Source organism: Fukomys damarensis, unplaced genomic scaffold, assembly GCF_012274545.1.
Source record: "Fukomys damarensis isolate Sample0158 unplaced genomic scaffold, DMR_v1.0_HiC HiC_scaffold_24, whole genome shotgun sequence".
NCBI classification, from domain to species: domain Eukaryota; kingdom Metazoa; phylum Chordata; class Mammalia; order Rodentia; family Bathyergidae; genus Fukomys; species Fukomys damarensis.
The window spans coordinates 20,370,103-20,386,409 of NW_022900936.1; the positions used below are offsets into that span (position 1 = coordinate 20,370,103).

At 33.9% G+C, this 16,307-nt stretch overlaps 1 protein-coding gene across 2 annotated transcripts in view; it reads right to left on the bottom strand.

The window, feature by feature from the left end:
* Positions 1 to 16,307, bottom strand: part of Ncam2 (neural cell adhesion molecule 2) — a 454,995-nt gene that overhangs the window by 76,754 nt on the left and 361,934 nt on the right. For both annotated transcript variants that reach the window (XM_010608552.1, XM_010608553.2), the window contains exons 11-12: positions 13,705 to 13,801; positions 7,973 to 8,146 (exon numbers count right to left, since the gene is read on the bottom strand). In XM_010608552.1, the coding sequence (XP_010606854.1) occupies positions 7,973 to 8,146; positions 13,705 to 13,801 (271 nt within the window). The remainder of the gene's footprint in view (positions 1 to 7,972; positions 8,147 to 13,704; positions 13,802 to 16,307) is intronic.

Sequence of the window (16,307 nt, forward strand, 5' to 3'; positions counted from 1 at the left end):
ATATATATTCTGGATGATGATATCAATTAGAAGTATATACATGAAAAGTAGATGAAGAATTGTTGATATTTACAAACAAGGAAATATGATTGAACATCAACTTAAAGTCATTCTAAGAGAAACAATTAATAGCTAAAATATTCTTGAATTCATGTACCTGCACTTTCATACCTAAATCTATTTTCTGCTTTAAAGATCACTGTAACTGTGTTTACATGGTTCTCTTAAACATTAGCGTAGACATGTGACTACATAATTTAAGATTTATAACATAAAATTCCTGCCTTGTGCTTCTGAAAAGTACAACATTTAAATATTTTGAGAGTCATTCCTTGTATTTTTCTGACCACTGGCTGCCTATCAGAACTCCTATATGATTAAATGTCCATTTTTGAAAGTCTCATAGTTTTATAGAAAATGCCTTTATTCCTTCCTTCCCTTGGCCTGTATTCCCTTCTTCTTTTCTGACATAAAATAAAATTTCATGGAACCATGATGTTTGTTTTCAAATTCATATTTAACAAACTAACCCATACATTTTGTACCTAACTACCTTCCGCTGGCTACCCATTAAGCTGTAACAGGAACATATACAAATTACATTTTTGTTTATGTGTGAGAAAGACAGCAAACTTTATACAAGGCAGTTCTGTTTTCTCAATTCTAAATTAAATAAAGTGTAAAAATGTTTAGTGTTGAATAGAATGGCTTTAAAATCACACCCCTTTTTAATTCTAATTTCATTACTATTTACCTAAATGACCTACAAAGAAGTTGCTAAGCAATGTATATTGCCTTAGTTTTCTCTTTAATATTGATTACCTTCAACCTTTAGGTCAAAATTTATTGATTTGCTTTTTAATACTTACAGTGATTAAACTAGAATACAATCTTTAGAACATTTTGCTGTCTTTAATAATGTAAAAACTTGATCACTGGTATTTTGCCTCAGTAGGAAGAATGTGATCATTTTAGAAGACTATCAATATAGAATGTGAATGGAGTGAATAAATTAGGAGAAATTTAACTCTCAAGGTGTATGGGCAGTCCCCAGCAAGGACATATTTCCATTCTACTACAGCAAGAAACTTAATTTAATAAATAAAAATGATCTTGGAAATACTTTGTTGCAAAAAAAATTGCAGAAATTAACAAATTCTAGGCAATGTTTTGGTTTTTGCCTAGTGAAGCTGATTAAGAAAACAAAACAAAACAAAACAAAAAAACTAGTGACACCATCTGGGTACTTCTAACCTAAACAAATGTAAGCTACCAAATGGGTTTTTCTAAAAACAGAGATTAATTTATCTTTAAACATAATATTCACTAACAACATTTGTACGTGTTAAGTGAGGCATTTCTTCACACATTAATATTGTGCCAGTCTGGTTTTTGGACAAGGTAACAAGCAATCAGAAATTCTTTGCAACTAAGGCTGTGGAATATTGTGAAATAAATGAAGATGACAAACTTTATAGTCTATATTATACCTGCCTATGTGTACATAGACACATGCCTTGCCTCATGTATGATATTTCTCAATTCTTTTTTAAGCTAATATGTGTATTACAGAAAACAAATACAAGAAATGAATGAAATTGTTTGTAGTCATTAGCAGCTTCGTTGAATGTGTCCTTCTAGGTCCCATGTGTAACCACACAGCATACCATTTTCTGTGACTGAGATTGCACAGTGCGTGCCAGGCTTTTTATACAGCATGAATATTCACCAATTTGACCCCCCCCAATAAAAGAAATACCAAGGAATCAATCTAACAAAAGAAGTAAAGGACTTCTACTTTGAGAAATAGTACTCTGAAAGAAGAGACTGAAGGAGATATCAGAACATGGAAAGAGATATTTTGTTCCTGAGTATGAAGAACTAATATGGTGAAAATGGCCGTATTTCCAAAACTGCTATATAGATTCAATCCTGATTGAAATTCCAACAGCATATTTCACAAAACTAGAGAAAACAATACCAAATTTATGTGGAACCAGAAGAAACCTAGAATAGCAAAAGTGATTCTAGGCAACACAGACATGGCAGGGGGAATCACAATCCTTAACTAGAAACTATGCTAAAAAGTCACCATAATAAATCAGCACGTTACTGGCAAAGAAACAGACCCAAGGATCAATCACAGATTAGAAGATTCAGAAACAACTCCAAACATACTCAGCTACTTCAACTTTGAGAAAGCAGGCAAACATCCTCACTGGAGGAAGGATAGCTTCTTTAATAAATGATGCTGGAAAAACTGGATTTTAATTTGTGAAAGACTAAAACTAGAACTTTATCTTTCACCATGCAGTAAACTAAAATTGAAATGGGACAAAGATCTAAATACTAAAATAGAAGCACTAAACCTGCTGGAAGATAGGTTAGGTAGAACTCTGGAAGACAGGGACATAGGAAAAGACTTTACAAACAAAACACAGTAGCATGGGAACTAGCACAAAGAATCAAGAAGTGGTGTCTAATCTTACTAAAAAGCTTTTACATGCAAGAGAAACACCAATAGAGTGAAGAGATAATCCACAGTGTGGGAAAAAAAATTTACCAGGCGTTCCTCAGACAAAGGACTACAATCTAGAATATATAGAGAACTTAAAAAAATCAGATCCCCCAAATTTAAAGACCCAATCCAAAAATGGTCATCTGAAATTAATAGACCTTTATCAGATGAAGAAGTAGAAGCAGCTAATAAACAATGTAAATATGTTCAACATCATTGGTAATTTGTAGAATCATTTCTATACTTCACATATTTCTCAATTCTATCCTCAAGATTTTTCAGATCTATGAAATTAAGGAAATAGATCAGATTTAAAATTTTAATTACAACAGAAATTAACTAAAAAAGTTATGAGGGTAGATACAAAGATGTCAGCTAAGATCCCTCTTATTGACTAGCGGAAGGGAATAAAGTCTCCTTCGGGTACAGGAAGCTATCTTGACCAGTCATTCCCTTCTTAGACGCTTACGTATGGTAAATAATGGGACAGGATATCAAAGCATGGACTGATTTAGCCCACGGCCGCTTATTTTTTAACTAATTCACTCTTGGTATATAGCTGAACACAATCAATTTTCTGGTCTCCAATTCTCAGAATTAGTTCTCTTCTTCTTCATCAAGGCTCTGTTTCCTTTTGCGGGACATTGCAGCTCATCTCTTCATATCCTATTGAATAGTAGCGTATAGAGCACAGTTCAGAGATTCCGGAGACAGTATGAAGGGTGCCTGGTGAAGCAGGCATCTTTACTTCGGCTCTGTAAAAGATCTCTTGTTTTAAAAATCAGTGCCAAACACACTTAGCCCTCAGTGTTCGGAGTGGTCTAAATGGATTTAAGTAAACCAGCTTGTCTCCCCGACAGCCCATTATATTTCTGTTGCTTTTTGGTCACTTATTTGCATTCATGCCGTTATTGAAATAATGGGAACTGTAGCAAGAAACATTTAAAAACGTGTTAAAAAAAACATGGAGGTTATATATAAAACGAAGCCAGTCACCTGAGCTACAATGTGTGAATTCAACATTAAGTAAGTCATATTACAAAGGTGTACTCAATTTCACGTGGAAGAACTAGAATCAGCCCTGCAATAAGAAGTTTATGGGACCTCAAATGAATGTTTTCTTATTGTCCTATAATTTTCAACTGGAAAAAGTCATCTAGAGAGGAGGCATCAAATACAAAATCTGTGGGGAAAGGTGAGGTGTGTCCTGAAGGAGTGAATATGAGGCTGCCCTGGACCTGAGGCCCAGCCACAAAAATCCGACCATGCACATTGCTCACAGCCAAAAGACCAGAGGGAGAACATTTGAAATTTGAACGTGAGGGGCTTGGGATTTAGCTCAGCGGTTCTCCCGCCTGCCTCGCAAGTGCGAGGTCCTGAGTTTGATCCCAGGTACCAAAAAGGAAAAAAAAAAAGAAATTGGACTGTGAGTCTTCTACCTCCTAGAGAAATCAGTCATACCCTTTGCCCAGGCTCCTCCTAATAAGTGAAGTCACTCAACAATATGAATTGAACTCATGGAAATCTTTGGCATCTTTAAAGAAAATGGTATTTTCATTCACCTTTGAAGTTGTTTTTGCAGAATTTTTGTTTGTCTTCTGTGACACTTGGAAATAGAAAAAACAAACTAGAGAAAGAGGTCAGCTGTGTAGATGTTAGGTTCTTATTAGCTTAGTAAGAATGTGGAATATTTCTCTGGGGCAAGACATTGCATAAGGTTGCTGGACAATGACCACACTTAAAACCTGCAGAAGAGGGAAGGGCATCTCAGGAAGCTAAGGAAAGTAGTTTTCCATGGAAGAGCATTTTATCCTGAAAGCCCTCCAGTGCACTCGAACATCTACTGCATCCCTAAGAGACAGGTACCTAAGAGCATGAAATGCACGTCCCGCAGACAACACAGCCAGCAGGCTCAGCTGAAAGGGTACTATAGCACCAAAAAAGGAAGAGGCATTTGACTCCTATCCTTCACCCAAAAGAGGACATGATTCATGAGATCGTCAAGATCCTTGACACCTACACTGAGTCAGCGAAACCAGAGAAGACACGAGTGCTAAATCAGATATTACAAGCTTCAAACTGCAAAATTCAGCCGAATATTTATATTTAGTATGACCATAAATGCACAGTGTTTGTCAAAGGTATTATTAATCAGAGAAGTTCAAAAAAAAAGGCTTAAACAGTGATTTGTTGTAAAAATGTTTGTTATACTGAGTTGAATTCATGCAATAATTCTGTGTGACCGTGACATAATTTAAAGTATTTGTTAGCACATCTGTGAAAGAAGAGTGACTCAGGAAAATGGGGCAGGGACATGTTATTGCATTTTTTTCTTTAAAAAAACTATGATTATTGGCCAAACTCACTCATTTAGGGAGGTGTAATTTTTACAGATCTTTCATGAAACATGTGTGCACAATTAGTGTTTATTATCCAAAATAAAATGTCATTAAATAATAGGAACACATTGGGGGCATTATCTGAAGTCTGTTGTAAATGACTGAGGATTCATGGAGTAAGATCTCTGACAGTATTATACAAAACAACGGTACCCACTCTCAATGAAAAGTGAACAATCAGATATGAAAACAGGAAACTTGAATAGTTTTGTTTGCTCATTCTCTACGTTTACTGGGATTGATTTTCTCATTCTTCTCAGGAGAACACGAGCTTTATACTTAAACCCAACCTTGTCCATATGATCCTTGATCTGATCCTTGCAAATACAAGGGCTGGCTCTTATAGGAATGAGTCTCTGGGGCATTAATTACCTCCCTATTTTGTGCTAATCTCTTGGATAACTCAAATAGGTTCTGTCACAGGGATGTAGAGGAAAGACCTGAAGATTTCCAGTGTATAACTAAACGCAGGACAAGGCTTCCAATGCCCTCAGTTATGCATCTACCTTACTAGCTCAGCTCTGCATGCAGACATGCCCATCACTCAGCGAGTGTCTATATTATAAGGTTTATTAGTCCTAAATTCACATCATCTATCTTTTCCTTCTCCAAGACAAAGGACACCAACATTAGTGACTTTCCCTATTTGTAAGAATATCTAGATGTCACTATTTACAATGCGCAGTACCAGACCTGCTGGAACCACGCCTGGAAGGCTGGGATCCATTGTTCTAAAGGTGAAGTCACCTTGCATTACAAGAAAAACAGAGTCTTGAAGATCTCATGAGTCACCCCACAATCACGGCAAATTACTCCATGATGAAAGCTGAGGCTCCCATGAAAGCAGAAGCCACCATCTCATCTTAGGAACAAAACTGACAGCTCCAGCATTGATGATTCTCCCAGAACCTCATACAACCAGTGTGAGATAAAGCACTACCTCAATTCACAAACTTAATTTATTCTACCAGTCTGGTTGGAACCAAACTGGTTGCAAACCATATCAAATTTCCCCCATAAGTTTCAAGGTACATAAGTTTAATCTATTCTGAACCATATGTATTTTTTTACATCACACAAACATAAAATAAAGTACAGTACACTATGAAGAGAGAGACTAACCATGTTTGAAGCAACTTCTGGCATGGAGGACAAGAAAGTTTGTGGGAAGGAGGTTCTTTTTGGCGTCTTCTTCCAGAAAAGCCCTGTTTCATTGCAGTTGAACACTTGTTGAGTGACATTATCCTTCTGCCTTCATGAATTCTGTGCATTTTTTCTTGTAGTCTTCTGCAGCAGTCTTGCCAGAACTGGAAGCCTTGCCTGTCTTATCACACTGTGGATGCCACTTACCTTGCAAAATTTATCAAACCACCATCCATTACGCTTAAATTCATCACCTATTGCAGTGGTAGAGGAGCCTTCTTGCAGACAATCACTGTGCAACATCCAAACTTTTTCTCAGATCCTAGCTCCACTAATTCTATGACTTTCCTGGTGTTTCTCATTCAACCACACTAATGAAAGTTTTTCTGCCTCACCCAGAACCTGTCCTCTGACCCTTTGGCGGCATCTTTATTCTTTAAAATAGTTGAGTTTATTGACTTTGCCATCTTGTAGTACGTGGCCAGATCAGTCACACGAATACAATGCTCATGCTTTTCTACAATTTCCTTCTTCAACTCAATGGTTATTTTCTTCAAAATCTTCTTATTACCATTCTTACTCTGCACTTTGCTATTACCTTCATTAGTGCTCTGCACTTTCTTTGGAGCCATGCTGGATTGAGTAATACTGTGCAGTACTTTGTGTTCCAGAAAGCTTCACAGCAAGTGTATACAGGTCTGTCTGAGCCCATGGCCTCAATTACAAGCCATGACCACATGTCAGACCAAGAAAGATGGACACTTGATTGGAATTCTCAATTGGAAGCAAATTTTCACTGAATATTTCTGTTCAGAAATAAAACTGTTCATAAACCAAATTGTTCAAGAACAGAGGCATTCTAGAAGTAGTGCTATACTGATCAAACCTGAGAACTTTACCAAGACAAAATAAATGGCCATATATACAAAATCCTAGCTATAAACACCACCCCCTCCAACCTTGTTCTTGTTCCCCTTTTCTATAAAACTCCAAACTTCTTCTATCCCTCCCAGGAACTGATCTTAACTCTCTTTATCTGTGCTTCCAAAATAGCCATGCTGATGAAAGCTCCTTTCCTACCCTGGACCACCTCTAGTGTCCCTGAATGACATTATGGTACCAGTGGCCTAGTTTGCTGGAAAGCTCTGCTAAAAGTTCTGTATTTAATCAGCAGAGTCTATCACTGGTAATCTCATTATTTCTTACTGTAACTTCTCACAAAAATAAAACACACCTACCCTTTCTTTCACATTATTAAACTCCACATTAGTGAATGTAAGTTATATAAAATGTTTGTGCTTTTTAGAACCAGTTAATACAATTATTGAGATTTGATTTTTGAAAAAGGTTTGAATATTGAAAACATATTTTAGAACAGTTTTGAAAGAAATTTTAGCAGACCGATAAGTTTTTGTATGAATTAATAAATAAACTGCCTAAATTTTATAGTGTGAATTTCACACCTATTTGTGGAAAAATCAATAATGAAAAATAAGTACACATTTCATACTTAGATCTGATATATTAGAGATTTTCTAGCAACAAAATTTTAAAATGTAAAAGTTTGCCCTGGAATAAAATGTCCATGATTCTATTAAGCTCTTCTATTTTAATAAAAGGTGGAGAAAGAATGAAACACTCAATTCCTCAGATGTGCAAGGCTCAAGGATCTGGTTTCCATCCTCAGCATCTCAAAACACGAACAAAATGCAAAGAAATAATACAGTAAAAGACAGAGACATTTTCAATGTGTATTTAAGTTATACTGAACTAGCACAGAACAGTGAACAATTCTCCCCAACTCCACTACAATGAAAAGAAACTGACGTGTTGGGGGAATGAAAAGGTAAACACACAGGTATACCGAACAGCCATGTGAATTAATGAACACATGTTGACATCACTGACTCACTTTGAACCCCATGAGAGCGCACTATTTTCCAGGTTTCGGATGCTACTTCTTTGACATCCACTTGGTAGTGATGAATAGGCACACCTCCGTGGGAGTCCGGCTTGTTGAAAGAAATCTTGGCTGTGGTCTGTGACAGCTCTATTAACTTCACTCCATAGGGACTGGATGGCACATCTATGAAGGAACAAACACAAAGAAACACCACCCAAGTCATTTGAGTGGTCAGTAGTAAATCTTGTACTTTTAGGAATATTAGGAGGAAAGGAAACTGTTATTTAATCACTTACTTGTTCCAATGACAAAGCTTACCTAACACCTGCTTGAGCTCTTTAAGACGGAAGAATAAATGGTCACTTTCTATTATAGCACATAACAGTAAAATATTCAGGAAATAAATTAAAATATTTAATGAGGAAATATTTGACTTACATATTTTCTATGGTATATAAACATTTTCTGAAGTGAAGCAAAATAGGCTTATTGATTGTGTGTGTGTGTGTGTGTGTGCAAATAAGCTTGTGTATGCGTTTGCGTGAGACTGACAGACATAGATCAAATGAATGACTGAAATGTAAAAATAAATGTATTACTTAAGCATTACTATAATATTTTAAAGCATATTTTTCCTCATTGAGTTTATTGGTACATATTAGGTATGCAGTATGTTACATTCATCATTGGGATCTTGTACCTCTACATGACAGGTCTTGGTTCTCATCCCCTTGTCCCAGCCCTCCCTTCACCCCTTCTTCACTTCCTTATTTACAAAAGGGGTGCAGACTGGTGCAACCACTATGGAAATCGATATGGAGATACCTCTAAGAACTAGGACTAGAGGTTCCATTTGACACAGGCATCCCTCTGTTGAGTTTCTTTCCAAAAGAATTAAAAGACTCATCCCACAGTGATGTATGCACACCCATGTTTACAGAGGCACAGTTTGTAATAGGAAGACTTGGAAACAACCCATTTGCCCATCATTTGGAGACTGGATAAAGAAGATGTGGTTTTTCTATGAAATGTATATTTTTGTTCATTAAAATTATATTACTAAATTTGTGGAAAGCATTAATTTTAGATAAAATGTTAGTGTTCTGAACTAAATAGTACCGCAAGCTATCTGTTGTAACATCATTTATAACTCATCAGTTAAAATGAACTTTCAGTTGAGATATTGAATTCTAACCCCTTTTAAAATCGACTATAACGCTGAGCATAGTGGCACATCACTATGGGTATATCATTGTACAAATTTATTGTTTAGTTCTACAATTACAATAGCCTGGATGGAAATCTATTTTAGTTTCTAAGACATAAAACTTTAGATAGAATTAGCTCAAAAGCAGAAAAAATAACACAAGATAATAAAAAAACAGGAAAAAACCCTCAATTAAAACTATACCTTACTTCACATTACCAATAATACAATTTGAACCTTATTTACACTTTTAGTTTTTCACACCATAGAAACTATTTGGTATTTACACGTGTGTTCTACTTATTTCACATAAGATTATGTGAAACAGGAAGAAAAAGGCTTAAGGAGTAGGGAAAGTGGAAAGGGTTGGGGAAAGGAAAGAAGAGAAAAGGAAAAATATGAGAAAAGGAAAAATTGGAAACAAAGTCTTTGTAAATAGGGAAGGATGCGGGGGTGAAGGGAGGGCAGGGGAATGTGGAAAAATAAGAACCAAGTTATATCATGTGAAGGTGCAAGATCCCAATGATGAATGTAACTGTACTGTGAAAAAAATTAGGTTGTTTGAGCTTGTTCTTTTCTGATGTGGGGATTTACTTCTATTAATTTCCCTCTTGGGACTGCTTTTATTGCATCACCGAAGTTCTGGTATGTCAAATTGATGTTATTATTTAATTAAAATATTCTTAAACTTTCAAAAAATATGGATATTTCAGAAAGAATGTGTGTGTGTATGTGTGTGTGTGTGTGTGTCCTGGTATCATACAAGCATTTATATAAAAATCTCAAATGGCTATGCACTCAGATGAACTTTATTAGCTAAAGCACTAGCACAGCACTATAGGTCATGAAAACATGCTGTGTAAATGCTGCTAGGCAAGAGCTAGGGGCAGATTTATGTTTTTTTTATATGAATTATGTAAAGAAATGCAACAGTATATTTTCAGCTTTAATTAGGAAATATAAATAACTTAGAAATGTTATGTAGTTCATTATGTCACAACCAAAAGATGCAAAAATAAATGTGTTGGTTGGTAGATTCACAAGTGATATTGCTATGCAAATCTTATCCAGAAATATGACATTTAAGTTATCTACATAATATATCTTTCTCTCCTATGCAAACATGCAGTTTTCATATTTTTTCATATCTATGTTAAAGTGCAGGTCTTTACATCAGTAAGTTTGTTATGAACTCTCATCTGTAGGTGTGCTCAGTTGCAGAGGTAGAAGAGAAACAAGCATAGGCTGCCTGGTAAGACTGACAATCCTTTATCCCACACTGAGCAACTGTCTTGGGTCCACTAGGTTGAAATTGGGCTTCACAACAATCAGGGTTCTCAATTTGAAGAAATAGGTCACAAACAAAGATAAGATACATAGGGAGACAGGAAAGATCAATCCTCTCAGTCTTGATGCTATGGCATATACACGATCCCTTGTTCACATTCTAACTCTAGATGAAGCTATGTGTGCTGACTGGTGCATCTGTAGATATTAAGCCTGAATGTTTTTAGAACAATGTTAGCACAATCCATACACAGCTAACTGGCTATCCTTTTCTTGACATGTTCGGATCTGCTGATTCTTACCCTGGCTTTTGATATTTTTCCCTCTTTTTTTTTCTGCTATCTGGTAAAAAGTAAAAGCATACATACTTTTAACTTGTAGATCTAGTATCTTGTTTACATTATTTGCATTTTAATTGTCTATGTCCAATTACATCTTGACTTCTAAAGTTATAAAATCTATTATGAACTGACTACTGAATTACGTTTTAGGAAAGAAACAAATATCACAGATATATTTATACATATATCTACATATAGAATTCAACATTGAACAAAGAGAAGTAAATGGAGTCTTGAGAAAACATTTGATAAATTGTGTATTTCAGTAATTAAAGCTAATATAAAAAAGCTGTGAAGCAATACATACGTTAATCAGCTAAATTTAAAAGTTCCATAATTGTGCATTACTTCAAAATATCATGATGTACACAATCATTACATACAATTTTTCTTATCAATTAAAAATATGATAGAGAACTTGTCTAATTGTGTCTGTTATTCCTATAATTAATATCTCCTTTAATTTTTCATGTGAATTGTTTGGTGACCCTCTTCATACTTGATTCTTATGTCTTGCATACATTATAATAAATTATTACATTATTTCAATAATTTCTACATTATATTCCTTGCTAGCTTATCCCTTTTTCCAATGCTAACCCTGTTTGTCTTCATTAACAGTGACAGTGGTTCTTGTCATCTTTTTCTATTTGATTTGTCACCAAACTTCAATCCATACAGCATGCAAATGCAAGATCAATCTTTCTGAAGAACCATTCTAATCACTTCACTTCCCTGAAGAGGAAATGTGGAGTTTCACTCTCTTTATAACACCAATCTCAGTCTCTGCAGGCTTTCTCTCAATATTCTGGATTACATAACATACATGTATGCAAATAGAGGGCCATAATGCAAAACACAAACACAGTCCAATATTTTAATTGTACAAATGGATGTTCTAGTCTACAAATAGAGCTTTTTTATTAGCATATTTTTATGAATTACTTCCTAGTACCTTTCATTGTCAATAGTTAACAAATACTCCCTACTACTGAATGAATTAATAATTGGAAAGAACAGTAATTATACAAGTGTATCTGTTTAATTACACTTTGTTTCCCCTCAACTAGTGCTGATGTAATGTTGGACTAAGGAACTGAATGTATGATGGAATCTGTGGATCCAAAATCTTGTCTTGGTACTGTTTTTCAACTGCAACCTTCCAAAAAAGTAAATCGTTTCATCTTTATATACATCAGTTTTCATGTCCCTAGAATGCAGGTAAGAATAATACCAAGGTTACTGGGAGAATCAAATAATGTGGAACACCTACTAATAATGTGAAATACACAAAGCACTTAGTAAATAATTAGTGATTACAATTTTGCTATGTCTCACCTTCTATTAAATTCTTTGTATCAATTTATGTCTGTCAGTGTTCTATTTGAATGGTATGTGTAGGATACAATATCAAATTTCATCATACAAATCTATGTTTTGAATAATAGCACAGAAGTGTTGTAACGTCTTACAAGTCAGATGGGAATAATCCTTAGAATCTTTGAAATAGCCTATGCATATTATAATTATTAGGCATTAACATCCTCAAAGCAAAACAGTATCAGTAATATGAATGTTAAAATTGTTTTGTGAGAGTAAATTTATGGATATAAACAAGATCATTCATAAATACGCTTCAGTTAACTTGTCCTAAAAAGTTGTCTGTATATAAGTAATACAGATTAATATTTTGATAGTTACACATATACGTTTGATTCAATAGTTTGGGCAAGGTATGAATGGGAAGACAAAGTGTCTGCCTTGCTGATACACTTACTGCATTTCATAGAAAGCAAAAATGGAGGAGTTACCCTCTGACTTAATTCTGATGAAATCAAAGAGTGCAACAAGTGAAGAGGAACTAATAAATTCAATGGAACTATATGAATTCTTATGAGAAAGGCAGAGATCGATAATAAAATATATACACTAATGATGACAAGCACATTTAAAAACGAGCTTCAAATATGTTTCTCTAACAACAAAATTGCAAAATAGAGAGGAACAATACAAAGAAAACCCTTGAAGTATATATCTGAATATCCTACTACTGTGGGAAACAAAAAGAAAGTAGCTAATGAATATAAAATAGCCGCAAAGGGCATTTTGGTAAGTACATTTTTAAATGACAATTATATTTTGCTATAGATTGCTTTCATAACTTGGAGTATTTTGTAGCTTCATAAGAACATTAGGATTTGTGAGGCAAGTCATTTGTATTTTTTTGATAGGGATTATATTGAATCTATATATCACTTTTGATAATATGAACATTTTAACAGTATTATTCTTCCAATGCATGAATAAAGGATATATTTCTATTTATTTGCACTTTCTCCCATATCAATGTTTTATAGTTTTCAATTATAGACATGTTTTTCATCCTAGATTAATTGATTACAAAGCATTTTATTTTATAGCTATTGTAAATAGGACTGTTTTCTTGATTCCTTTTTTTCCAGATAGTTTGCTACTAGCATATTGAAATGCTGCACTATTTTACATGTTGATTTTGCATCTTGAAACTTTACTCAGTTTATTTATTAGTTTTAACTATTTTCATAGAGGCTTTTAGAATTTAGAAGGCAAGACTATGTCACTTGTAAGAAAAATCTATGTGATTTCCTCCTTTCAAATGTGGTAGCCTCCTCTTCCTCTTACTTTCTAATAGGTGTAGGTAGAAGTTCTACATCTCTAATGGAATTGAGTGAGTGTGTTTGTCTTATTTCCTATCTTAGAAGAAAATGCTTCAACTGTCCCCCTTCATTATAATGTTAGGGTCTTAAAAGGCCTTGCTTGTTTGAGGCACAGTGAAGCTAGAAGCACAGCGCTATGTTATCAATTTAGAATTTCATTCATTTACAGTAATATTTTATGAGATGTCAAAAAAAGTGTGCTATACTTACCAGCTAAGGCAAGAATATATTCTTGAAATCTGGTTCCTATACGATTAGTAGCTGTGCAGTTATATCGTCCAAAGTCATTGTCTGACGTAGGAGCAATCTAAAGTAATTACAATAAAAGTTATAATTCTGTATTAGCAAAACATCAAAGAAGTTTTAAAAGATTCTAGTATCCTTATTATTTGGATGTAAATTTTAAAATTTATCATACCCTCTTTGCCATAATTCCATAATCTTCATCAGGTAGGATTAATAAATAATCATTTAAAAATGTACTCCATAAACCTACGCTAGCCTTAGGATTTCAGGAACCGTAGTTTTCCTTACAGCTCATTAAATGAATCAACATCACTATTTTGACACAACTACAGAATAGCAAAAGTATTATCTTTCCCATATGTAAATTAAAGAAAATAGTACAGTTTGAAATATATTAGTCAGGGCTGGTGTGAACCTGAAAAACAAGAAACTTGTTACCAGAGCAATATTAACTTTTTTTTCTGGGCTGATTTACACTTCAATATATGTGAGATTTCTTTCCTTTTATTGAATTTGTGAACAAAAAATACTAACCAAAGGTAACTATGCATTCTTTAAAAATCTTTCTTGGAAGGTATTTTGCAAGAAATATTGCCCTTGTGTAAATCTCAAGACTAGTACGTACCAGAATTTTTTCTTCATATCTAATTATAGTGTCATCTCTCCGTTTCTGTTCAATTCCTGTCATTATCTTTTAGTTTCGGTGGAAGTGTAGGTGACCTCAATCTTTACACATTTGAAATCCATAATTAAGTTAACCTTCAAGGATTCTTTTGGTGAATGATAAGGCTAACCCTGTAATTCTATTGTACAGAAATTCTGAAGTATCAATTCAGAAAAGAGATTTGATGATAGTAATGGATATAATTTTCAATTCCAGTAACTATTTTTACGACAGAATATGCTTACCGCAAGAATTGCTTTTAATTTCAACTCTTTCCCAAAAGACAGAAAAAGGATTTTGTGGTAATGGGAAGCTATTAACTAAGAGTGCAATTTTGAGGTTCACTGAAGATGGTGTTTCTGAAGGAGTACAAAAGAGCCGTGCTGTTCATTTCTTCAGTCAGCTGTCCATCCAGCAACATAGCATCGGCATAAAGCTCAGAAATTTTAGCAGCTCTTGTAGTTCTGGATGATTCAATACTCATTTTCTTACATGCAGCTTTTAATAAACCAGGCAAGCTTTTAAAATAATTTTACTAATTAGAAACATTTAAAAACTTCTCTTTTTCTACAGACTACTGATTGAGAAAGTTTATTGTTTTTGTACATTCCACAGGGAAGAATGTGTTTACTGAATCGATACAATACAGAGGCAAAATAAGCACAACAAACAATGGTGTCTACTGCACAGTTCCTTAAGATTAATAAATTCAATCTAGCCAGCCCCTGTTAATCTGCCCCCCTGTGATTTCAGACTATCAACAGACAAAAGCTTAATACTCCTAAGTTAAATGAATAATTCCTTCATCACCCTGTATGGTCAATAGAATGATACATTCCAGAGGGAAACACAGCTTTAAAACAGCGTGGCTCAATCATATGCCCTGAAACGTATTTGATATAGTCTTTGGACAGCAATATGACACTAAAGTCATAGTTAGACAGGCGAACTCAGCACAAGGAAATGTTAGAATGGTCGATCAAAATAAAGGATAATATAACCAAATATTTACTGTAAAGCATTAAATAAAAAACAAATACATAGGTGTACAAATCACTCCTACTATTGATTCAAGAAATAGTAATAGCATCCACTCATAATATTTTTCTTTTAAATGTGAAATATCCAGTTGAAATAAGTGAAGTTTAATTGTAATGTTAAGCTTTCATGAAACACACTGGATCAAAAGTAATTTTGAATATCAAAATATAAGGCGAGAGTCTAATGTTAATAAGGAGGCTAATCTCTTTTATTTCTAATCCTGTACAGATTGATTTCTTCTATGTTATTGCATGGTTGACAGTATGCATTTAATAGTTAGTATGCTTTCCTTAGAACAAGAAAAGATGACATACTTGATTCAAAATAGGTTATCATTACAAACAACTTGCTAGAAATTCCCTGCCATCAATTTTCACCATATATTGAAAACTTGAGTTATTATATGACTGTGGTCAGAATAAAACAAATATAAAAAAAAAGAAAACCTCCTGGGAGCATTATAAGTGTAGTAATCCAAAGAATTTACAAAGTTTATATATTAATATTATGTTTAAATTGTATAGATGATTGAATAAATTTTTTAAACTTTAAAAATTGACTTTTTAAAATCTAGTACCTATTATTAATTATGTTTTTCATTATTTATATCTATTTTTCTCATGATATACAAATTGATGCTAATTAAATATGGTACTATGATGATCATGAAGCATATAATAAAAGGCATTATACCCTTTAACTGTGTGGTAATTAATTAAAAATTAGTATTGTTTACAGTCCTCTTTTTTTAAGCTATGGTTACTATATTTTCTTTTATATTGTTAGTCACTGTATTTTTATTTCAGATTTATTTAAATTGTGAAAAATGGCACACACACACACACACACACACACACACACA